This window comes from Danio rerio, chromosome 13 (genome assembly GCF_049306965.1).
Source record: "Danio rerio strain Tuebingen ecotype United States chromosome 13, GRCz12tu, whole genome shotgun sequence".
Taxonomy (NCBI): Eukaryota; Metazoa; Chordata; class Actinopteri; order Cypriniformes; family Danionidae; genus Danio; species Danio rerio.
The window spans coordinates 43,414,963-43,441,620 of NC_133188.1; the positions used below are offsets into that span (position 1 = coordinate 43,414,963).

Sequence of the window (26,658 nt, forward strand, 5' to 3'; positions counted from 1 at the left end):
TAACGAGTAAAACACCACACCAGGGACTTTTTCGGCCCTCACTTCAAAACGAAACAAAAGTAGAATTCTGTAGTGATTTACCCTGAACTTCCTTCCTCCTCATTCTTGTCTTTGAGGCGTTGAACTCTGGATCAGTGCGCAAGAGAGACTTTGTTCACTCCGCTCCGAGCTGAACTAAAGTGTTTTTTAACAGTCAAACGCCCCCATGAAGTGCAACACAACGGATCAATTATGAATTTTGTTGCCAACGCTTTTAGTAATCGATTTTTAACGATTTAATCGATTCGTTGTTACAGCCCTAGGGGTCACACACTACATGATCTGACAACAACTCGTTCCCCAACAGATCAGTCAAGCTACCAAACCACAGACAATACAATGTTGAGGAAGTAGCCGTCAGAAAAAGCTGAACACTTGTGTGCTGATGACATCTATGACAGCGTTTCGAACTTCGCTAAAAGCTTTCAAAGGAGTGTTTAAAAACATCATCAATCAGCTGATGTCTTTCAAAACAGCATATCCTGTGCCGCGAAAGAGCTACCATTTATGAAAGTGAAAATAAAAGCAGGTGCTCTAGTAGCACAAGTAAATAGGCTGTAATACCAAAAAATAAAATAAAATAAAATTTTTAGTGTAAACCCAAAGTGAAGCGAGTGCATCAATGTCCATTTGGCCAATCACAGACATTTCTGTTCAGCCCCTGAACACAATGACCATTCAGCTCATGCTGATATGCTCTCTCATTGGCTGCAGCTCGTCTCTACTTGTGACCACATGAGGTGTCGAGTCGGCCGACGCTCTAGAATATTCAGCATGCTAGATATTGGATTTTCATCTGCGAGGTTTTGGCGACGCATCAGCTAGCCTCTTTGATGCGTTGTTCAGTAGTTCATAAAGACTGCTGAGCACAGAGCACCCCCAGATTTTTCCCCGATCACAGCTTGATCTGTTCGCGAGCTCAGTAACTTCCACATTGGGCTCAAATCGGGCTTAAAATCTTGTAGTGTGAACTAGGATTAAGAAGATTATAAAAGTGGATTTTTAGATGCACAAGTAAACACTGTAATCTCCATACATGACCATTTTCTGAGCCACTTCCTTTGATAGTTTCAGTTTTTCTCAGAGATAACATTATTTCTGTTTTAATTGTGCTGCTATGGTGACACACAGGCTTTGCAGCTCTGTCCTCTTTTAAAAGAAGCACAATCTTGTTTGAATTTAATGTGTCAAGTCGCCAAAACAGCACAATTATGATCAAAGCCTCAAAGGGACAGTTTTAAAGAGGTATTTTGAGCTGAGACTTAACATACACACTCTATGGACATCATAGAGTTTACATCTTGTAAAATGGGACATAATAGATCCCCTTTAAGGTTCAGGGTGTTTAGCTTAACCAACCATCTCATGGCAATTTGCAGATTTTTGATGCAGTGGCTAATTTGTATTTATTTGTACGAGCTCATCCGGACATTTCAGCATGGTTTGCTCATACCCCAATGATGGGTAGGGTTAGATGTGGGATTTGGGAGCACATCTCTTTTTAAAAATCATGGGTTTTGAAAGAATTAGCCAATTTTCTGACAATATTGTAGATAAAATAGTTACATTTCTTCATGAAATCAGGCTGGGTTAATGGCATTTGTTTAACAAACTACACCTTAGCCTATTTTGTTCTTGTGTTCCTAGTAAATTGCCTCAACCTGACTATCATTGTCTTTGCTTATTTGCAAAAGCATTTTAAAATGAATTGTGTAGCGTAATTTTCATTCATTCATTCATTCATTCATTCATTCATTCATTCATTCATTCATTCATTCATTCATTCATTCATTCATCCATTCATTCATTCATTCATTCATTCATTCATTCATTCATTCATTTACTCATTCATTCATTCATTCATTCATTCATTCATTCATTCATTCATTCATTCGTTTTCTTTTAAACTTAGTCCCTTTATTCATCTGGGGTCACCACAGTGGAATAAACCGCCAACTTTTCCAGCACATGCTTTACACAGTGAATGCCCTTCCAGCTGCAACCCATCACTGGGATACATCTATACACACTCGTTCACACAAATACACTATGGACAATTTAGCTTACACCTGTAGGCATGTTTTTGGACTTGTGTGGGAAACCTGAGCACCCAGAGGAAATCCACGCGAACATGGGGAGAACATGCAAACTCCACACAGAAAAGCCAAATGACCCAGCTGAGGTTCGAACTAGCGACCTTATTGCTGTGATCTTCTTGCTGTCATACCACCCACTGCACCACCGTGATGCCCGTAATGTAATATATAGTGTTAAAATAATGACTCCAAAAGACAAGTTAAATATATTGTCTAATATTTCTTGTCATATTGGAAACGGAAGGTCAAGTTCATTGCGTTCTGGGATTATTTCAGGATTTTGAAAAAGCTTGTCAAACTGGTCGGAAAGTGATCGGGAACAATTTGGAGGAACATTGAATATTTGAATAGAAGTGGTAAGAAACAGTAATATCAATATTAAGTACAACCAGTGCTCAAGATTGACAGATGAGAGTTTGAACGCATGCTCAAAATAAAACCTAATCACTCATGATCAAGATGTTAAAGCTATTATCAAGACAATGCACACCCACTAATTGTAAGTAGCCTATCCGGAATGTGCTTTTTCAGTGACATACGTCTAATAAAGTGTCAATGTATTTGAGGTTTCAGGAAAGCCTTTTTTAGAGGCCCCTGTTTTGAAGTTGTTTTGGGGCCTATATAAAATTATTTCAATGTAATTTTCATATTAATAGTAAAATACCTTTTGTTGATCATTCAAAATGATCATTTTGTTGATCATTTAAAAAAAGTACTATAGTCGTTATGTAGTTTGATATATATATATATATATATATATATATATATATATATATATATATATATATATATATATATATATATATATATATATAATTTATTTTCACTTCCAACACTGATCATAAATCTCTTCATAATATTATGATCACTGGTCAAAATAAGAGACTGGTTTTTTTGCTACAGATAAACCTCTATTGAACGTCCTATAAAGACATTTCAGCTTGGCCAGATGGTAAATGATGAGTTGTTTTCAGGGCTAGCCAAACATGCTGTATTAAAACATGAGATGGAAAGTATAGGTCTGAGCTCAGTGTTCCTTAAGCTTTCTTTCAGCTGAAATCCGCTGCCAGGACTCAATCGCATCCTGTCTGTAATTCCCTGTCTTACATGTACCCCATCAGGCCTCATTCGTGAAACATGAGCGGAACAAATTTCTGTGTAAATTATCCATATAAACATTCTTACATAAATTGTCGTATTCAATTCGATGCAACGATTTACTTAAAAAAGGACTTAAGAACAGTTTGCACAGAAATTAGTCCCGCTCATATTTCATGAATGAGATCCAGTATGTGTGTGTGGTGCATTTTTTAAACATATTTACTTTAGAACATGATTTTTCTATCTATCTTGTTGCATAGTGTTTTTTTCCAGATGCAAATCTGCAATGGAGTGATTTCTGACATGGTTAACTTGCTCAGCTGCTTACCTGGTATTGTACAGTAAAAACTCAAAATTTAAACTCAAAATTTAAATTTCAACTTAAAATGCTAGGCGGTTTCAACCTAAATTTGGGGAAATATGAACAAATCCAACTGTTTGGTTTAACATTTAATAAATACATTAAACTCAACTGTTGAGTTTGTCTATATTTCATCCAAATTTGAGTTGAGTTTACAATGAGTGGTCAGAATATGGAGATATATAAAGATTTACAGCTTTATATTGAATGTACACCATTTGAAAAAAAAAAAAAACACAAGTAAATAAAACTCCCTAAAATTACTGATTTCAAAGTACTTATGGATGGCTACTCATCGGATGCTGTTTTTTTTCTGCAGTGCCCAAAAGCGTGGCTCAACAAGTCCTCTACAAAGACACGAGTCTCTACTGATCTCTCAGCCAGTTTTTAATCAACCTGCAACAACGCGCCTTCAAGCACAGTAGCAGCAATTGAACAACACAAAGGCGCCATTCTCCATCCCTGCTGATGGATCCGAGATTACTGGGGTGAGATAAAACCAGAGAGAGTGAGGGGTTTGAGGCCACTCTTGGCTAGGCCCTACATTCCCAGTGATATTAACCTTTCAGGGAAATCAGTATGACACAGAAGCTGACAGAGGGTATAAATTATCTTTTGATTGCTGGTGTGGTGGGCTGTTTATATCACCGGTCATCTGGCACAAAGCGGAGCCCTGTTCCCCCTGTCCGCGGCCGTCAGGGCTTTTTTAATTACGGTAAGTGACCTTTGCGGTGATGCTGACAGAAGGATGAGAGTGAGGGGCCAGGACTGTCCGTCTGATAAGCTGCTATGAGAAGACTCTTTCTCTTCTTGTGTCGCACTCTCTCTCTCTGCTGCACAGTTATCTCATGTTCATGTCTCACTGGATCTTTCCTCTCCTCCTTTTCAGTCTAATTGAGCATGTCTCCATTACTTTCAAATTTGTACGTAGTTTGTAGAATCTGATTGACTACACTATGCAGTTTTCCTGAATTTGTCTGGCACACAACATATTTTTTTTAAACACCAATTTTGTAGTGAAACATCATTTGAGAAATTGATTCTGCACTGATTCTGAGATTTTCAAAATGCACTGCTATCCTTAAATCGATTCTGAGATTAGTTTTTAACAGTAGATGGCACTGTATGAATTACAAACAGCCATACTTTGCCTCCATCCAATTTCTTACAAGTACCACTTGAACCTGAAATAATCATTAATACAGTAAAGAAAGGTTTAAGTTACAAGTGATTTGATTATAGTAAGCAGAGGCTTAGCGGACATTTTAAAAGTCACTTCCTCCAGCTCCTCCGCGGGGGATCCCGAGGTGTTCCCAGACCAGCTGAAAGACATAGCACCTTCAGCGTGTCCTGGGTCTTCCCCAAGGCCTCCCCCCGATGGGACATGCCTGAAACACCTCCCTAGGTAGGTGTCCAGGAGGCGTCCAAAACAGATGCCCAGGTCACCTCAGCTGACTTCTCTCGATGTGGAGGAGCTATTCCGAGCTCCTCCCAAGTGTCAGAGCTCCTCACCCTATCCATAAGAGTGTGCCCTGCCACCCTGCGAAGGATACTCATTTCGGCCGCTTGTATCCGAGATCTTGTCCTTTCGGTCATGGCCCAAATCTCATGACCATAGGTGAAGGTAGGATTGTAGATTGACCGGTAAATCGAAAGCTTTGCCTTTCGGCTCTGCTCCTTCTTTACCGTAATGGACCGGTAAATCGACTGCATTACTGCTGCCGCTGCACCAATCCGTCTGTCAATCTCACATTCCATCCTTCTCCCACTCGTGAACAAAACCCCAAGATGCTTAAACTCCTCCAAATGGGTTAGGACTTTCCTCCAACCTGCAAATGGCAAACCACCTTTTTCCAATGGAGCACCATGGCTTCGGAATTGGAGGTGCTGATTCTCATCCCAGCCGCATCACACTTGGCAGCAAACCACCCCAGTGCATGCTGAAGGTCCATGTTTAATGAAGCCAACAGAACAAGATCGTCTGCAAACAGCAGAGATGAAATCCTATGGTCCCCGAATCGGACCACCTTCAGCCCAAGGCTGCCCCTTGAAATTCTGTCCATCAAAATTATGAACAGAATTGGTGACGAGGGGCAACCCTGCCGGAGTCCAACATGCACTAGAACCAAGTCTGACCTATTGCTGGCAATGCGAACCAGACTGATAGTAAGCTGTGTTTACATTAATATAATGAGATAAAAGCCAATTTATATGTAGCAAATATCAGAATCTGTTTCTCAAATGTTTTTAATGATACAAAATTTTGTATCATTGTCAGTTCGTTGTTTATCATTGTGAAGCCGCAGTCACACTGGACTTTTCACCCCATAGACTTCCATTCATACACGCAAATGTAAACGCAAGCTCGTGCAATAAGTTTTGCAGTTCACTGCGTTGCAAAGTTCAAGCTTGGTGAACTCTGACCTACAAAATCTCATCACCTGACTGTGTGAGATCAGATGAAGATCAAAACATGACCTCTTTGGAGAAAATGTAAAAAAAGGAGCAATCACTTGCTTTTAAAATGTGTAATCATCTTATTTAATCCCACCTCTTTTCGCAGCACTGATAGAATTTTGCATGCTCAAACTCTAGACTCAACATTACTCTGTGTCTTGTCAGGTTGAGCTCTGAACTGCTAGCTGTTTTCCAGGGAGCTATCTGGACTTCACTGGCTCTTCCATAGAGCACGACGTTTCTTTGGTTTTTTTGTTGTTGTTTTTTTTGTTTTTTTGAACAGCTTTGCATTTTTTGTACTTTTAAAAGACCTTGCATCTTGGATCCTTGTTGTTGTTATTATTTTGTTATTATTTCGGGGAATGTGACAGATAAAAACAAAAATGGCCAAATGAAGTCTAATGAAGTAATCAACAGTTTTATGTGAGCAACACATCTGGAATTCAAGTTGCTTCACTGTAAAATCTTTATCTAAAAGTACAGGTACAGTTGTTTTCAATGAATCGATCTAATCTTAATATTTTGGTCAAACTGAATTGGATGTTATCAATTTAACTTGTTCACTGTTCAACTTTTGGTGAAATTTATACCGTTATCAACATCTCACTAATTAAGAGAAATCTGTAAATAATAGCTTTATTTCTGCACACAAAGCTCTCATAATTACTTCAGAAGACTTGGAAAACAATGCACAGGTCTTACTGAAAACTTTGATCATTTTTTTTTTCTCATTTTGTTCGGCAGAATATAAAAAGATAGATTTGGAAGATGAACAGAAAGAAAGCAGATTTCGTCTTTGGTGTTCATATGCAAACTTTACAGTAAATTCACCCAACCACATGCCTTCTTTTTACAGAAATAAAAGTGGAAGTGGACAAAAGTGATTGGTCATAGTCAGGAGGTTCTTCCTCATCTGATTTTTCAAATCGATTAAAGCAAGTAATAATAGCAAGTGTAAACAAGGTCCGAGTTGCATGGTGGTTCACATTCTGTAATTGGACAGCATGAATGTGTCTAACACCTCTGGTGATCAGATGCTTGCACCATCACAAAGTAAAAAGCAGCCCGTATTAGACTGTGTTGTTTTGTGTTGCGTGTGATGTATGCTCTGTGGAGACTGTTTGAAAAGTGAGAGTTGAGCTGACAGACCCCCATAGACAAAAGGCCGCTAACGAGGGGTTGTGCATTATATACATAATAGCAGCAAAGCCAGCATGAGCATCTATTTGATGGGAGGCTCTTTGCTTCCTAATCTCAGAGAATCTATTTACTTTTACAAAGCTTGCCACTGAATCATGGAATTTCTATTTTGCCTTTTGTTTAGACAGGTTGACACTTAGAGGGTGTCCATAGGGTCCTAAAATGTATTACCAGCTGATAAATCAATTAAGAGAAATTGAAGGCCCCTTGAAAACTTTTTAAAAAGTATTCTTAATTTTAAACTGTTTTACAAGGTAATACACTTTATATCATTTTTGATTATCCAATGTATATTTGTATGCTAAAGTTTGCCTGAATTTAGTCTGTGAATATAATGCTGTGTAGTTTATAAAATCAGAAAACCTTGCTAAAGTAGATTTGACGGTTGTTGCTAGATCAGATATGGTTGCTGAAGGAAGTTAACAAAAATTAATTATATTACTTATTAAATTTCCCAATAATTGTATTTAATTAATTTCTACAGCGCACTCCGACTCTAAACCCAACCATCACAGTACTGTAAAAAGATTAATTATTTTTGTTTTGTGGGTCTCGTTTATCAATTCTGATCTTTAATTTGTATTTTATATTGGATTCAAGTCAGGTGTTTGGCTAGGCCACTCTACAGCTTGATTTTCTTTCTCTGAAAGCATTTGAGAGTTTCCTTGGCTGTGTTTTGATCATTGTGTTGCTGAAATGTCCACTCTGGTTTTATCTTTATCATCCTGATAATGTAGATGTTGGACTGAAGCAGCTAATTTTGATTTACAATGAGAAAGAGCAGAGGATTGCTGAATAACTGCTGTCTGGGCCTTCACTGTCTTTCTAAACCTCCCTTTCTTCATCTTTTCTTCAATACTTTTTCTCTTTTTCTTAATACATTTCATTTTATTACACTTAACTTCATTTGTAAAGTAATTAGATTTGTTCCTTGCATACAGTATATAGATATAGATTTCTTTGGTTGCTATTAACATCCAAAAGAATGGTCAATACGTATTTTCCCGCTGTATACATTAGCCTATGTGCGACTGTACTTTGAATTAGTCTCTTAAATTTGGGAGGGCAGGTAAACAATAAGTGCTTCAGATTTTACTGCATAGAAACTATCAACATTCTACAGTCTACAGTTTTCATAAACCTCCTAGTTGGTTGGGGAAAGCCAAACCTTTGATAAATTTTGTTTTAAGCTGTTCACACATTGCCAAAAAATAAAGTCATTTGTCTGTGATTTTTTTTTTTTTAATTAAACCTTAATTTTTTTTCCTAATTTTTAGATTAAACAGAACTAGCTCAGTTAAATGTTATCCTTTATTACAGTCAGATGAAATGTTGGAAGGCTCTTTTCATACCATGTACTGTACATAGGTTTGTAGCAATATATAATAACTTTAGTAAAAAAGAAAACACAGTTGCATACTGTATAGAAAGCAGAATAGAAACACCTCACCAACCAAACTGCTCGAACGAGTCCATAGTCTGTCATGAGCTCGGCCAATATGATATTGTCCAGACTTGCTCACTGGCCTGCGGTTGATGTATTTGGGCTGCCATCCTGACCAACACTTTTCAATCCATCAGCTGTCTTACCTCCCAAGATTCAAGCCACAACCCGACTTATGTCTCAATCTGGTGCTAATGATCACGATTGTGTCAATGTGGTATATAATAAAAACTTTTTATTCCTTATCTACAAAATAGAAGATACAAATAAAACCCAGTTGGCACCATGTTTGCTCTTTTTTCACTCTTTTAAATGGAATCTGGCCACTGAAATCAAATATGTGCTCATTAACTTTAAAGCTTTTGTTCACAATTTTCTTTCTCATGTTGATTGAAAGGGTCGTCAATGTCTTTCCAAAAAAAAAAAAAAAAAAACCCTGTAGTCTGAAACAGGAAAGTTTCCCTAAAATATATGCATGAGTATCGTAAGTGTGCTGATTGCTTCATAAACAATAACTTTTTATGCAGATACAGTTGCCAACAGAACGTAGCTGTACTTGATGATGGATTAAGTCCTAAGCAGTTTCCAAAAGCCGTTTCTTGAGTTATAAAATACATCTGTACTAATGGTCGGAATTAGGCATGGATACAGTCTCTGAAAGAGTTATTGGAAGACCACCAAAAAGTCATTGGTCACTGGAAGACACTGTGATAGGTGGGACACTGCTGAGACTTGATGTATTTAATGGCAAACTTGAGTTCCTTGCTCTTTTTGTCCCACTTGTGGATGGACATGAGCAGTAGCTGCTGGTCTACTTTGCGGCCCATGATAAGGAAGTTGCTCCCTAGGTTGTCCAGTTGTGAGCAGGGGCAGTTGGCTCCATTCTTGATGTATAGAGTGAGCTTCTTTAGGTCTTTCTTTCTCAGTATTCCCATTTTCAGAACCTTCTTTTTCTTTTGCGCTGCGATGAGCTTGCGGTCGCCTTTTTCCTTTTTCGCCTCTTTAATTTTCATCTTGAGTGCTGTAGATAGAACAAAAGATTTAAATTATATCATATCAAGATCAAGGCATTTATTATTGTTGATTAATCTAACAGCCAAACATAGAGGAGAAAAAAATCATTCAACAGCTAATGTATGTTCCTAATTGTACTGGATGTTCTTTTGTGCAAGTTTGTACATGACAATTATTTTAACACATAATATTTTTGTTGTAATTTAGTCATAACTTTAACTGCATTGTGTAATTTATCCTAAATTCTGACAGCAGTTTTAAGCATCAAATGAACCATTAAACATATTTGCATTCAAATTATCTTTTAAATATCTACCTCAGTGGTTCTCAAAGTGTGGTACCTCTAGTAGTACACGAAATACTGAATGATGAAAGAAAAAAAGAAAAATAACACACTTTTAACTCTTTGACGCGAACGATTATACTGACGTGATCAGCACTGGCTGTTCCCTGAAGCGAATGATCACATCTGTGTGCTAAGAATGTTTAATTTAGTTCATCGCATCATTAGATGCTAAAAATCAACCGGCTTTGGTGCAAAGACAGAGAAAGAGGCGCGCAGTGTTCTGATGATCTGTGCTACCTCCTCAGAATGTACTACTGGAAGCTCAATCTGTTATATTTCATGAAAAAAAAACAGAATTAGTACGTCTTGTCAGCTTCAAATGTCTATCAGAATGAACTACCTACTTAAAGAAGGGTGTAAAAATTCATTCAATCATATCAATCATTTCAATTCAAAATCAATTCATTTCGATAGATATTTGAAGCTGACAATATATGCTACCCCTCGAAATTAACTATATATCTTCAAATAATTTCATTTTGTGGCATAATTGATGAGGACTAATTTTACAAATTTCGCATCTGCCATTAACCGTCCTCATCTGTTTCCTTTGCAGCACATGTAAGTGGTTACGGTACTGTACACAGTAAAAAAAAAAAGTCCATATCTTTACAACATGTTACTGTAATTTTCATAGTAAATCACATTAGCATCACTTTACAGGATTTAACTGTAGGAATTCACAGTAATGTGTTGTATTCATTTTATTGTTAAATTAAGGCAGGTTGCATGATTACAGCAAATTACTGCAAAAAGGGCTTTATCTTTTGCATGTTAGTTATAGGAATTCAAACTCTTTTTATTTCATTCAACATAGACATTAATACAAATGAACTTTTATGCTAGTTTTGGCACTTTTTTGATATTTAGAAAAAACAGATTGTTATTGTAGCCCCCAAAACACTTTGTTTACATCTTCAACAATAACTTGAAAGAATATCATCCTGTTTTGAAATGACATCAGTGTCATAATAATTTTTCTTTTTTGGGTGCACTGGACCTTTATTTGCTTTTATAAGGTTAACATGGAAATATTAAATAATTTTTAATGAACATAACTGTGTGCTTAGCCAAAAACGTAACAAACTGGAACAAAAGTAATTGATTCATAAAACCAAACACTGTTAAACGCCCAAAATGATTTCAAAGTCAGGGTAAATGTCAGAATGAATAGCCGAGGAAAGCCTGCTTCACAGTAAAATATAGTTAATTCTACAAGATATTACTGTGAAATCACAGTAATGGACTTTCTAATGGTACTATCTACTGTAAAGTTACACTATGTGGCTGTAATTTCACAGTAATTTAATGTAACAAAACCACAGTAAAATTACTGTGAACTACCTAACGGTAATTTGCTGTCAATTTACATACAGTATTTAACTGTGAAAGTAATGCAATTATTAGCCAGTAATTTACTGTGAATTTAAGGTCAATTTTTTTTTACAGTGTAACTACAAATGTTTGGGAGAAGCACATTTTGATCAGTGATCAAAACTGACTGGAACTACCTGTGAATGAAAGTTTTGGCATTATTTCTTGTTTTAAAACTAGACAATATTTTTAATCAAATTGATATTGACCCTTCATGTATTTTATTTAAAAGTTTGTTTAAATGTAGCATTTTTGTAATTAAATTCTTTAATAAATAAATAAACCCTCTACATTTTCCCCCATGAACCCCAAAATGAAACGTTTGTCTTTGGAATGACATAAGGGAGTGTAAATATAATGACATCCTTTTCATTTACAACTGAACTATCTTATTAAAACCTCCAAGAAAAGAGCAAAGAGATTATTCGGAAAAGGTCTTGGTTCTGTGTGTCATCATTTAACTTTATCCATTGGAAAAGAAAAAAGTCTTCTCATGGGATCTTTGGTCACACTCTGGTTCTCCCATATATTTCTGCTGTCTCAAGCAACAAGAGCGTTCACAAAGAGCACACAGGAAGAAGCAGGGCTGTGCAGAATGCTGAAATAGTTTACACCTCCCCAGAGCAGCATCATTTAAATGTGGATGGCACTAATTGCTCTCACCCGGGAAAAGACGGGGAGTCGAACGGAAAGTTTTAAAGACAGATGTGAAATGTGAACAACCTTTCGGTAGCCCAGCCACATCACCAAACCTTGCTTGCTTTGATATATTTTGGATTTTCATTACATACATCACCAAAATCACAATTCTGGAAGGATGTTAACCATCTTTTAGAGATTTACAGCAAGTCTTGTTTATCATGGGTACATGTAGTTTGGATGTACACATGGAAACATTCCTTCAAAGCTTTCCTTTGTGAGTCCAGCACTAAAGCTTTTATCTCTACAACTTTTATTTGAACCATGTCTATTTTTTTATTTTTCTTCAGAAACCGTATTAATGTTTAAGGGATCAGCTCTGCTTACAGCAAACATTTTTGATCCACATTCTCTGATTCTCTTGTTTCTTATGTCTTATATTATACAACTAGCAAGTGAAACCTATAATTGATGCGTTGTTACAGAACTCGTGCTGAAAGCTTGCTGAGAGCGCATTAATCAATGACAACATTTTGTCCCGAAGCATCATGGAGAATTTAAAAGCATTATCAGTGCAAGCTGGGCTCCTTGTCTGCTATCATAAACATTCATGCATCTCTGGAAGTGAAGGAATGTATTTTTGAAAAAGGTTCAGCTGATAAGAGTTTTAGTTCACCTGCTTGGGGATATTTGGTACTGATATTTGGTACAAATATTAGTTTTGATAATTTCTTTTTAAATGTTATAAGACAAATCAGATATCAGGATTAAAACTTATTATAAATATAATGAACGTGTATTCCTACCGTCATTGAATGAGAGAAAATAGATTTGGAAAGATTTTTAATGCATTGGGTGTATTATAACTATCCACCTTCTTAGGTATACCTTTAATTTCATTTTTTTTCCTTCTGCTTAGTCCCTTATTTATCAGGGGTCACCACGGAATGAACTGGCAACTATTCCAGCATATGTTTTATCCGGCAGATGTCCTTCCAGCCGCAACCCTGTACTGGGAAACACCCATACAGTCACATTTCACACAATTCACCTATAGCGCATGTCTTTGGACTGTAGAGGATCACAGGGAGAACATGCAAACTCAACACAGAAACACCTCCTGGCCCAGCCGGGACTCAAACCAGTGACCTTCATGCTGTGAGGCGACAGTGCTAACCACTGACCCACCATGCTGCCTTAAGTACACCTGTTCAACTATTTATTAACGCAGATATTTAATCACCTGCAAAATATGCAAAAATGAGGCATAAATCATGAGGTAAATCATGTGGCAGTAACTCAATGAACTTAGGCATGTATACGTGATGAAGATAGTTTAAACGAAGCATCGAAATGGGAAGAAGTAGGATTTAAGTGGTTGTAGATTGTAGAGACAAAGGCTGCTCTGAGTATATCAGAAACTGCTGCTCTATTGGAATGCTAATGCAGAACTATACACTGTAAAACCCAAAAAGTTAAGGTAACTTAAACCATTTGAGGAAACAGATTGCAACAAACCATTTAAGTTCAAAAACTAATCCCAATGAGTACTGTGAACTTAATCCTTTTGAGTAAATGAAGCAATTTGACCACAGTAAAACCCGATAAATAAAGAGAACTCAAACCAACTGAGTCCTGTAAAACCCAATAGGTTAAGGCAACTCAAACCGTTTGAGGAAACCGATTGCAACAAACCATTTGAGTTAAAAAAAAACCTAATCTATATGAGTACTGTGAACTTACTCCATTTAAGTTGAATTATTGAGGTATTAACTCATTACCTTCAACACTGAATTCAAAACTATTTCCAAATGAGTAGAATTAACTTTCAGTCAATTTTGAGTTAACTACGCTCATTTCATTTGATAAAGTTGACTGTTACAATTTTTAGTAAAGAGTTTGCAGAAACTGATCAGAAAAAGGAAAAACATCCTGTGAGTTGTGGGTGGAAATGTCAGAGAAAAATTATTAGACTGGTTCAGCTGAAAGAAAACAAGATGATATTAAACTATGGCATCTAAATGGTACGGTCAACTAGTTTGCATAACTATCCAATTCGGAAAGGTTAAGGTTATTATTTACCATAACTTTATTGGTTACTAATAATTTGAACCAATTAACTACACTGTAAAACCCAATAGTCAACTTTATCAAATGTAATGAGTGTAGTTAACTCAAAATTGACTTAAAGTTACTTCTACTCATTTGGAAATAGTTTCGAATTTAGTGTTGAAGGTAATGAGTTAATTAAATACCTCAATAATTCAACTTAAATGGAGTAAGTTACAATACTCATATAAGTTATTTTTTTATTTTTTATTTTTTTACTTAAATGATTTGCAACGATCGGTTGAAATGAGTAGAACTAACTTTCAGTCAATTTTGAGTTAACTACACTCTTTTCATTTCATAAAGTTGACTATTGGGTTTTACAGTGTAGGGTTTGCAGAAACTGATCAGAAAAAGGAAAAACATCCTGTGAGTTGTGGGTAAAAAATGTCAGAGAAAAATGACCAGACTGGATTAGCTGAAAGGAAACAAAACTATGATATTAAACTATGGCATATAAATGGTACGGTCAACAAGTTTACTATACTAAAATTGCCTCCACATTCTAGACCCATTTCAAATGTATTGAATTCAAATCAATTCAGTTCAATAAATCTTTATTTCTATAGCGCTTTTACAATGTAAATTGTGTTAAAACAGCTCAACATAGATGTTCTAGTAGATTAAATGTATGTCAGTAGAGTTTTTAGAGTTGAAGTTCAGTTTAGTTCAGTTCAGTGTGGTTTAATTTTCACTGCTAAAAATTCCAAACACTGAAGAGCAAATCCATCGATTCACAGCTCCACAACTCCCAAAACCAAACATCAGATCTCAATTTTAAAAAACACCTTTGTGGTATAATGAAATGGGATATTCACATCATGATTATGTACAATCTACTGCAAATTCGTTATGCTGTCATGTCAATATAGACCAAAATCTTTAAATTGTGGCATATATGCAACTAAGGCAGTTCCTCAAGGAATAGTTTACCAAGGCAAGGCAAGTTTGGAACAAGTGGAATATAAGTGGATGAATGATGACAGAAGTTTCATTTTTTAGGTGCACTATCACTGCAGAAGGGGTTTCAACTCAGTACTGCCACAATGAACATAATACAGTGAATGGATACATGTAGTTGCATGGTGATTTGTTTTGTGCTAATGTGTTTGAGTTGTGGTCTTTTGGATTTCATTTTAGTTGATTTGTACAGTGATTATCACAATAATTATTGTTTCATAGCAGCTTTACAAAGCGGTGCACATTATTGCATAACAATCCAATTAAGAAAGGTTACGGTTATTATTTACCATAACTTCATTAACTTGAGACAATTAACTACACTGTAAAACCCAATAGTCAACTTTAACAAATTAAATGAGTGTAGTGTTCACAATACTTATATAGACTAGTTTTTTTTTTTATTTATTTTTTTTTTTTACTTAAATGGTTTGTAGCAATCGGTTTCCTCAAGCAGTTTGAGTTGCCTTAACTTATTGGGTTTGACAGTTCTCAGTTGGTTTGAGTTCTCTTCAATTATTGGATTTAACTGTGCTTGAATTGCTTCATTTACTCAAATGGATTAAGTTCACAGTACTCATTAGGAATAGTTTTTTTAACTTAAATGGTTTGTTGCAATCTGTTTCCTCAAATGGTTTGAGTTACCTTAACTTTTAGGATTTTAAATTGTAGTAGCTTACAGCTTATAACAGTTACAGTTATTATATTTAAACATAGTTAACCTGCATAGCTCGATATATGACTTTTTAATGGTCAAGGTCACCACTAACTATGTTAACATTTTATTTCTAAATGTGTGACCATCCTTCAGTGTAAGAAATCTTGTTATTTAAAAAAAAATAGTAGACTACTGTTGCTGTGTCAGACGCTTGAACAAATAAACCGATTTTGAAGGCTTCCAGAGCTCTGTGTGTTTATTTGCACTTTTTTGGGGTAATCAGCCTTAGCATTACATAGTTACCTCTCTTTATATAACAGAAACAATTGAGGAGGCATTAAATATAAGTCGCTTTGGACAAAAGCCAAATGTATAAATGTAAATGTAATCTATTTAAATTATATACCACTATACAAATGTGCATTTAGTCACAGATAAATAATCGTATTACTGTACATCTCACATGCCTAACCATGTAGTTCAGTTTCACAGTGTTTTATTTTTTTATTTTTTTCTCAGATTCAGGTAATCGCTCATGACCCATAATGCTTGTGAGGAGTGAACACGCCTGGGCAATATCGTGGTGACAAGCCGAAACCACAAGAGCTGCTTTAAATTGCTGGCAGTAGGTCTGACAGCAGATGAAGGATGGCAAGGAGAAAAGTGTCACCCTGAGCATTTGCAGCCTTCTTTCAGTAAGTCTGAAACCTAACCAAAACCAGAGTCGGGTAATAGACTTGCCTTGGTTTTTAGAACTAGTAATATATTCTAAATTGGCAAATGGAATCAAAAAACATCGGACATTGTTTTATTTTCAGATGATACAAAAAGTCTGTTGAATGCTTGATTCTGATTGGTTGATGAATATACTGTATGTATACGGCTATACAGTACTATTTATATGTGACCCTGGATGACAAAACCAATCATGTTTGTTCATGTTTCCAGTTATGTTGCATGGGTACATTTTTGGCAACAGCAAAACATACATTGTGTGGGTAAAAATAATTCATTTATTTTATGCAAAAAAAGTTTTGGAATATTACAGTAAACACAGATCATATTTGGTAAATTGGATATTATAAATACATTAAAATCTCATTTTTTGATCAGTAAAATTGCTACTGTATGTACCTAATTTGGACAACTTTAAAGATGATTTTCTCAATTTATAGATTTTCTTTGCACCCTTGCACTACAAATATCCAAATAGTTGTATCTTAATATTAAACAACTGTATCCTAATACAGTTATACAGCTTATCATATCCTAATATATTCCTGTCCTAACAAACTAAACCAGCAATGGAAAGTTTATTTCTTTAATTTCATATTTGAAAATTCCAAAAAGACACTTATGACTGCTTTTATAGTCCAGGGTCGCATATGAGGTTTTTACCCCATTAGTCCCATATCACTTTGGCAAATGATTTTAGTAATTTCAAAAGGTCATTAAAGCTTAAAACATTGTAAAAGCCAAACTAAACAAGACACTGAGATAAAAACATTTGGTTAAAATGGAAAAACTGTCCATTTACTGCAAAAATAAGTCCAAGGCACTCGAAAAATGTGGAAAAATAATTAAAAGCTTTTATTGACTGCATCTCCACGTCTCTGCAAACACTTTATCAGGGTAACAGAGATCAGGTACGCCAGGAGTTTCTTTCGAACACTATGGTCACACAACTCATTAGAATATCTAAGCCAGGGGTGTCCAAACTTGGTCCTGGAGGGCTGGTTTCCTGCATATTTTGGTTCCAACCCCGATTCAACACATCTGAACCAGCTAATCAAGCTCTTTCAAAGTGTACTAGAAACTTTCAGGGAGGTGTGTTGAGGGAAGTTGCAGCTAAACTATGCAGGACACCGGCCCTCCAGGACCAACTTTGGACACTCTTGATCTAAGCGATACTAAAATAATATATTGAACTCAAAGTCATCTCAACAGTCATTATTAATACAGCAATGAAAGAAAAAATGATAATGAAATAAAAAAAAAAATTGTTGATGTTTGTTATACAACATATTTCTCAAATAATACAAAGTAAATGTATATACTGTTGAATGAAACCCCAAAAATAGGTATATACTGTATAAGCAAATGAAAAAGTATAGTGTACAAATATTATAGTGTCTATTTACCATTTTATTATCTATGGTCTGGTCTCATACTCTTAAACTCTTAGTCTCTTCTCTCAGACAAACACCTGACAAGTATTAAAAAAATGGGTAACACTTTACAATAAGGTTCATTAATGCATTTACTAACATGAACTAATCATGAACAACACATGTACAGCATATATTAATCATAATTGAAAATTTACTAATGCATTATTAACATCCAAGTCCATGCTTGTTAACATTAGTTAATGCACCATGAGTTAATACGAACTAACAATAAACTGCTGTATTTTCATTAACTAATGTTAACTAACATTAACAAATACAGTATTAAATGTATTGTTCATTGTTTGTTCATGTTAGTAAATACATTAATTAACATTAACTAATGTACCTTATTGTAAAGTGTGACCAAAAAATGACATCTGAACACTGTATGTACAGTACATTTCTATGACAGTAAGTTTTATTAAACTGTAATAAATGAATTACTATTTACATTCCCACAATAAGTAATATCTTCTCTTTTTTCTATCTGAACTGCTTTACCATTTAGCCTAATCTGGAAAAGCTATTAAAATGGCACACCAGCATTACCGCTGAAGTCATTCTGGAGAAATTTAGCAGTATTTATAATGTTAAATAATATATTTGCACTGTATATGCAATTAGCCAAGCCACTATAATGCTGTGATTATCATTGGATTATGTTCAACTCCAAGGATTGTCAGTGCAGTGCAGTGATGAATCTCTGAAGAAAAGACTCCCTATTAATGTTCTTTATCCTAATCAGGGCTTCCTTAAATAGGGTGATTAAAGACAGTTCATTTTCAGACTGCTCAATATTACCATTAGTGGAAATAACGTGACACAGAAGCAATGAGATCATATAGGTTATTTTTGTCTGAAAAATGTACTTTAAAGTGGTTATAAATGGCTTATAAATATTAAATATTAATACAAAATAAGAAATTTAGCCATGTAATGGCAGTAAATAACATCTACTGTTACGCTATAAAAATAGTTAAAAAGATAAAAATGGCTCAATAGCACACAAATAATATATGATATGATACAATTAGGAGAAAAACAAACTGTGATGTACAGTACTGTTTAGATTTTACAAAAATCTTTTTTTTTTTTTCTTTAAGAATGATTGAAGACTACAAGTTTGTCTTTTTCAATGGAAGTGAACAGAAAGTACTGTCCTTCCAAGGATATCCCTCATCCCCCATCATCTAAACAGCTTCATATTGTTTCTGGAATTTATGAATTTCTTTTTTCTGAAAACAAAATATGAAGTTGTGGAGCTGGAATCTAAAATGCACTGGAGTTTTATAGACAAAAAATACATATTTATTACTTTTCTTCCCCATTCTGATGCTTCCTTTGAACTGCAGCAGATCATCTTGACCGTGTCTACATGCCCAAATCCATTGAGTTACTGCCATGTGATTGGCTGATTAAAAATTCGCATTAACGAGCAGTTGGGCAAGTGTACCTAATAAAGTGGCCGGTGAGTGTATATAAAAACAAATAGACAAGTACACAGTCAAAAAGGCGTGCACATGTAAACATAGTTTGACTGTTGGAGGATGATTATTGTAGGCAGTATTTATCTTTATAAACGTAAGGAATTATCATTATTTTCAGGACTCCATGGTAGAAGAGACATTGTATCTCAACAGGACCTTCCGGGTTAAATAAGTAAATAAAGCAACACTAGATTATTTTTCTTTTAGGTAAGAACACAGATTTTAAATCTAATAACCAAACTTTAAAACAATGCATTTTTACATCTCTATATAACAAATTGAAGTCAGTTGTACTCAGAGCCAATAAATACACTCTAGTGAAGAGTTCGACACATGCAAAAACCTTAAGCGATTTGACCTAAGCAAATGTGCTGCTGTCCGCTACGTGTTGACACACTGATTGCTGTTACATTGTAGAAACCAGCCGCCACATCCAAGTAAGACTAACAGACTGCACTATTAAACTCACTATCATAATAAACTGTGCAGCTTTAGTCAACAAACAAGAAGTCATGTGGCCATATACCAGTGAAATGAAGTGAGATAGAGATCGGAGGAAGAAATGAATCAGGCGGTAATATCCTGTCATGCATTATGCTTTCAGTATGTGGAGTATTAGATCTCAACAACCAGATTTTACTTTTATTTATTTATTTTTTATTTTTCAAACATTATAACTGAATGCCTGGACTTTTTGACTTTAACGTGCGGAATCTAAAACACAGAGCTCTTGTAGTACTTCTAACAATATTTTCTGATGTCATCTGTCTTAGTTATTAAGGAAAATACATGCAAATCCAAGAGAAACAGGCCTCACAGCCAAAGATAAGTCAGGCGTTGTGTGGCTCTACTGTGCTGTAACCCTCTGCTGTCTATGGGGACGGCTTTTCCAATGACTTCTAAACTCGAAAATCTTTTATTCGATGCCAGAGACTCATTCTGGAGATTCACCTTTGACAGATCAATGGAACTCTGCTCCGAATGCATCACTTTAAATGAGCCATAAAGAATCCAAAACTATTGCAACATGAATCTTCCAGCACTAATCTTTAAACCTGGATGTCCATTCCATATGAACGCTTACATGTGTCCTGTGCAATGCCATTCTGCTGCAATTACTGTAGATATGCAGAGTGTTTAGCATTAGAACTTTCATTCTTTTGAAAGTTATTTCTTTTTTTCATTACATTTGATTATGGTGGCTTGAGCGACTTTTTAAAGTCTATCTCCTCCTAAACCTTTCAAGTCTTAACCTACAAACCCTTTCCCTATCCCTTTAGACCAGGGGTGGGCAAACTTAGTCCTGGAGGGCCGGTATCCTGCACAGTTTATCTCCAACTCTAATCAAACACACCTGCTTATAGATATCTAGTGATCTTGAAGACACTGGTTTGCATGTTCAAGTGTGTTTGATTAGTGTTAGAGCAAAACTGTGACACCGGCCCTCCAGGACCGAGTTTGCACACCCCTGCTTGAGACCTTTAAACGGGTCTCACTTTTGGTTTTCCGAAAACTGACCTGGAAAATTTGGAAAAGTCCCATTGACTTAACATTGGGTCAAACTTTGTGAGCTCATAACTCTGCATCAGACTGTCTTACAGACTTAAGATTGGCCTCATTTAACTCAGTCTAGCCAGCAACCAATCATTGATAACCTTTAAACGTACTAGTCACGCAATAACAACCACGTACAACACTCAAGCAACTGTCTTATAGACTGTGACTAGCTGCTAACACATGCTAATAATTCTAATATGCTACTGACATCTTGCTGGAAATATGCCAGCAAAATGCTAGTGACATGCTAGTCATGCTAGCATATGCTAATTCATGCTAGAAACATGCCGATTCATGCTTAAATTGTGTTAGTTACATGTTAATTCATGCTAGGATGATGCTAACAACATGCTAATTCATGTTAGAAAACTGCTGATTCATGCTAAAATCATGTTAGTTACATGCTAATTTATGCTAGAATCATGCTAGCACTTGCTAATTCATGTTAGAAACATGCAAATTCATGCTAAAATCATGGTAATTACATTCTAATTCTTGCTATAATCATGCTAACAGCATATTAATTCATGTTAGAAACATGCAGATTTATGCTAAAACCATGCAAGTTTCTAATTCATGTTAGAATCATGCTAACAACATGCTAATTTGTTTTATAAACATGCTAACAATATGCTAATTCATGTTGGAATCATACATTCATTCATTCACTTTTCGGCTTAGTCCCTTTATTAATCTATAGCGGAATAAACCGCCAACTTATCCAGCATATATTTTAAGGATGCCATCTCTGGGAAATATCCATAAACACTCATTCACACAGATACACTATGGACAACTTAGGCTATCCAATTTACCTGTGCCACATGTCTTTGGACTGTGTTTTTGAAACCGGAGCACCCGGAAGAAACCCACACAGGGAGAACATGCAAACTCCACACAGAAATGCCAGCTGACCCAGCCGACGCTACTCACTGCGCCACTGTGAAGTGCTAACAAAATCATGCTAACAAAATGCTAATTCACGCTAGGAACATGATTACCAGCATGCTAATCCATGCTGGAATCATGCTAACAGCATGCTAATCCATGCTAGAACTATGATTGCAACATGTTAATTGAGATTAGAATCATGCTAACATGATCATTCATGTTAGAAACCTCCTTGCAACATGCTAATTCAAACAAGAAACATGTTACCAACATGCTAATTCATGTTGGAAACTTACTAATCCATGCTCGAATCAAACTAACAACGTGCTGGAATCATGAAAGCAACATGCTAATCGATGTTAGAAACATATTAGCATGTTGCTTTCATGATTCCACCACGTTGTTAGTTTCATTTGAGCATGGATTAGTAAGTTTCCAACATGAAATAGCTCTTAATATGCCAATTCAAACAAGAAACATGTTAACAACATGCTAATTCTTGTTGGAAACATGCTAACAACATGCTAGTTCATGTTGGAATCATACTAACAACATGATAATTCATCCTAGAATCATGCTAACAACATGCTAATTTTTTGTTAGAATCATGCAAATTCGTTCTAGAATCATGCTAACAACAGGTTAATTCATAATGGAAACATGCTAACAATATGCCAATTAATGCTAAAATCATGCTAATTCACGTTAGAACTATGTTAATTCATGATAGAATTGTGCTCATACTTAATAATATAATGTAATGTGATTTTTTATTTATGTTGCTTTTAGCTAGCTTGATGCTATTTCAAACTAAATAAACTACTTCCAACAGGCTTTCTCAAGGCAACATGAAGTTTGTCAAAAAACTTTACCTTTCTAGTTTGATTTTAGAATGTTCCAATCATCCCCATCTACTGAATTGGCTCTATCACTGTTTCTCTACTCCAGTCTCCACCTATAGCTGGTGTTTAGTAAACGCACTGGTGCAAATGTCCTGTGGCTGCCGTCACATCATCCAAGTGCATGCTGCACACTGGTGGTGGTGTGGAAAGACAAACCCCCTCATGATTGTGAAGCACTTTAAGTGTATGGCCATACACAATACTGTAAATGCACTATATAAATATGTACATTACATTATATTTGATTGTGTGGATGTCTTTCGCTGACTGTTGGGAACTACAAAAATTAATCACAACTATTACAATTTTCATCAGTTGTTTATTAAATGAATAGAATTAATATTAATATTATTTTTCATTGTTTAAGTATTAATACTGATAATTGCGCAGTAATGCACAGTATAACAGCTTCAGGTCGAATCTGTTCTTTATCATAATGTCACCTTTTATATTTTCCCCCAAAATATTAAAGTGGCCACTTTCCCACACAAGCAAACCGCAGCCTTTCTCATCAATTTTCTCATCACATATTTTTACCATTATGAAGAGAGCGTAACTCTAGAGAGCAGTTATTTAAGTTGTCAAATTTAATGTCTCTATAAAAGTTAATATCTTACCAAAATCACTGGCGCAGTAGTGCTCCATTATGGTGTCGGCTTTCAACTCGTTGTCACAGGGTGGACACACTTTGGAAACTACAGGGGTAAAGAGAAGGAGAGGTAGATAAATTAGTGTCTCGTCTAGTATCAAATAGAAAATCTAGTCATTAGAGACACACACACACAAACCACAATCTTTGGCATTTAAAATAGACTTTAATTGATAATAATACATCTAAAAATATCATACAATATGCTTCAGGTGATCGTGTTTACACTTTTGTGAAATCAACCTTTGAACTGCTTTTTGAGTCATCTCTGCATATTAAAGTTGGCATGAAATAAAGGTTCCAATACTCTTTTTTTATTCTAGTCTGGTCATGACATAAATCAGATTTATACAGCTTTTCAAACGAGGTATTTAAAAAATGTAGGGTGAGGTAAGGTTTGCGTGAGTTTCCTCAGAGTGCCCTGGTTTCCCCCACAGTCCAAAGACATGTGGTACAGGTGAATTGGGTAGGCTAAATTGTCTGTACACTCTCAGAAATAAAGGTACAAGAGCTGTCATTGGGGTGGTACCTTTTCAAAAGGTACACATTTGTACTTGAAAGGTCCATATTGGTGCCTCAAAACTATATATTAGTACCTACAAATTTTAAGAGGAACACTTTTGTACTTTTTAGGGACTAATATGTACCCTTGAGGTATTAATATGGACCTTTTAGATACAAATTTGTACCTTTATTATTATTATTATTATTATTATTATTATTATTATTATAATTAGTGCGGGGAAACCTGTCACTCACAAGACACTGACCAATAGCAAGCCACAAAAATCCAACCAATTCATTAAATTTATTTTCGGCTTAGTCCCTGTAATCTGTAGTGTGGGATCGCCACAGCGGAATGAACTACCAACTTATCCAGCACATTTTTACGCAGTGAATGCCCTTCCGGCCGCAAAAATATAAAAAAATATATAAAAATACCTCTATTGCTAAAGAATTTATGATTTAACATAAATTGGGATCATTTTATAGAGATGGTATCTGCTTAAAATATAATAAACAAATGACAGTTGAATTCAATAGTCCAAAAATGTAAATTAAATAAACTGTGTTCTGCGATTTTCTGGGGAGTAAGTATTCATGCACAAATATTTAATAATCAGAAGTGAAATAGCACTCTATTGTCTTTATTTTATACGTAATACTGACAGTCTTTGTCAAACCTACAAACTTAAGAATGTATGAAATAGTTTAAATTCACTCAAACATCACAGTCCATAAAAACATTTAGAATAGACAATCTTTCATTCATGGTTGTACTTCGCAGTGACTCCACGCATCACATTCTGAAATATGGTTCCTATAGACCCCACTCGACACTGCAGATCCTGCAATGGGACGATGGCGGATGTCCACACTGTGAAATAATGCTGAATTGATATATTGTCTAGCACTAAATACAAATTCAAATTCTCTCAAACAAGTAATTTCCCAAGTGAAGTTTAACAGAGCAAGGAGGTTTTTACAGTATTTTCTATTATATAGTATTACATAATTTTTTCATCTGGTGAAAGTATTATTATTATTATTAATTTATTAATTATTTATTTATTGTATTATAAATAATAATATATTTATTTATTTATTTTTACAAATTTTCTTTCAACTAGGGCTTCTGATTTACTGTTCAATCTACGTTTCGACTCTCACCTATGGTCATGAGCTTTGGGTCATGACAGAAAGGATAAGATCTTGTGGCCGAAATGAGTTCTCTCCCGAGACTGCTGCCCCTACGACTAGGCCACGGAAAAGTAGTTGAAAATGAATGTTATTATGATCAGTATTATTAACCCCACTGCCCTTTTTTGTTGATTGTCTACAAAACAAACCACTGTTGTCCAATGACTTGTCTTATTAATCTAACTTAAAAAGTTAACCTAATTTAATATAAATACATTGATTACTTCTCTGATTTTTCTGCATGATTGCAAAAATAAAAGAAAAATGCATAAAGTGAGCAACTGATTTTATTTTAAAACATTAATCTCTAAATCTCTAAAGCTATTGTTTTCTATGTCCAACTTTCTTTTGTATAAATAAAATCTACATAAAATATAACACAATAAATAAAGCACCCATATCAATGAACATAAACCAAATAAGCAGAAGACATCAAGTAAATGCAGGGGGTTCAACCAGTGGAAATAATGCATAGTTTATCTACTAAAAGATATCGGCCTAAATTTGTTGTCAAACCAATAACAACCGATATTAAAAACAGCAGTTATTGGCCGATATAAATATGGGGACTAATATATCTTGCATCCCTAATCATATTTCACCAAGGACCACTAACCACTGTAGTTTCAATCATTTCAGTGAAAGATTTATGTATCTTTCAAGAGTCAATCAAGGAAACAAAAGGTCAAATGTTTCATATTTACTCCAATTTTGGGCTGGCCAATCAAATAATCTCTCATGTGACTGTTTTAATTCTAAGAGCTCTAATTGGGCTTTGGTTTGGTGGGTTTCTCTGCGGTGCTATACTCTCGCGGGGCAGCGGGCCAGTGCTAATGGAGCTTAATCCACAGCGTTTGAAGACATGAGAGGGGGAGAGTTTTGGCAGCTGCTCGCTTTATTTCCTCACAGACGAAGGGAAGTTATAAAACAAGATTAAGACTTTCGGTGGTTCATCCACTGATCTGTAGTATCCGAATGCATATTGCTGGATCCTAATAAAGCGCAAAGAAAATGTTGCTGGCCTCGCCAAATGACAGGATGTTATAGAGAGCTGAGTATTTCACACTTGCTGCAGACGTACGAAGACGAATGCAGAGGTAAACTTTTATTAGGTGGACGCGAAAACATTCCTCTCGGCCGTTTGACAGTGTAAATGTTCACTGGAACATGCAAACAGCTGTACATGACCCTGGAGCTGATAGTTATTTGCTGATGTTATTTTGGACTGTAGATATGTCACACACATAGAGAGAGTGAAGCTGGAGATGTTTGTTCTGCCACCTACTGGGGGTTGGCTTTCTGTTCAATGGACTTCTGTGTTACTGTACAACAAAAATACTGGACACACTCAAAAAATAAATAATAATAAAGGTTGTCTCTAATTAAAAAAAAACAACCTGTTTAAATTTGGAATCAGATTAAATTTGAAAAATTGCTTCATAATTTACCTAAATTTGGATTTAAATAACCCTGCTTTTTTTAAGAGAATATATATACTGAGA

General features: G+C 35.4%; 1 protein-coding gene and 2 long non-coding RNA genes across 6 annotated transcripts in view; 1 reads left to right on the forward strand and 2 right to left on the reverse strand.

The window, feature by feature from the left end:
* The window catches only part of LOC141377048 (uncharacterized), a 99,838-nt gene that overhangs the window by 58,077 nt on the left and 15,103 nt on the right, over positions 1 to 26,658 (forward strand). For 2 of the 4 annotated variants that reach the window (XR_012388873.1, XR_012388872.1), the window contains one exon: positions 16,324 to 16,493. This is a non-coding gene — a long non-coding RNA (uncharacterized lncRNA). Of the gene's footprint in view, positions 1 to 3,916; positions 4,086 to 16,317; positions 17,508 to 17,675; positions 17,766 to 26,658 lie in introns of those variants that run through there. The other 2 variants (XR_012388874.1, XR_012388871.1) reach the window with 2 other exon arrangements.
* The window catches only part of sfrp5 (secreted frizzled-related protein 5), a 36,359-nt gene continuing 18,248 nt past the window's right edge, over positions 8,548 to 26,658 (reverse strand). Inside the window, 2 exon segments of the mRNA NM_131858.1 lie at positions 8,548 to 9,719; positions 23,424 to 23,501. Coding sequence (NP_571933.1) covers positions 9,391 to 9,719; positions 23,424 to 23,501 — 407 coding nt within the window. The 3' untranslated portion in view covers positions 8,548 to 9,390.
* Positions 16,317 to 18,675, reverse strand: LOC141377050 (uncharacterized). Its single transcript, XR_012388876.1, has 2 exons — positions 17,692 to 18,675; positions 16,317 to 17,531 (listed from the first exon to the last, which is right to left on the reverse strand). It is a non-coding gene; the product is annotated as an uncharacterized lncRNA (long non-coding RNA).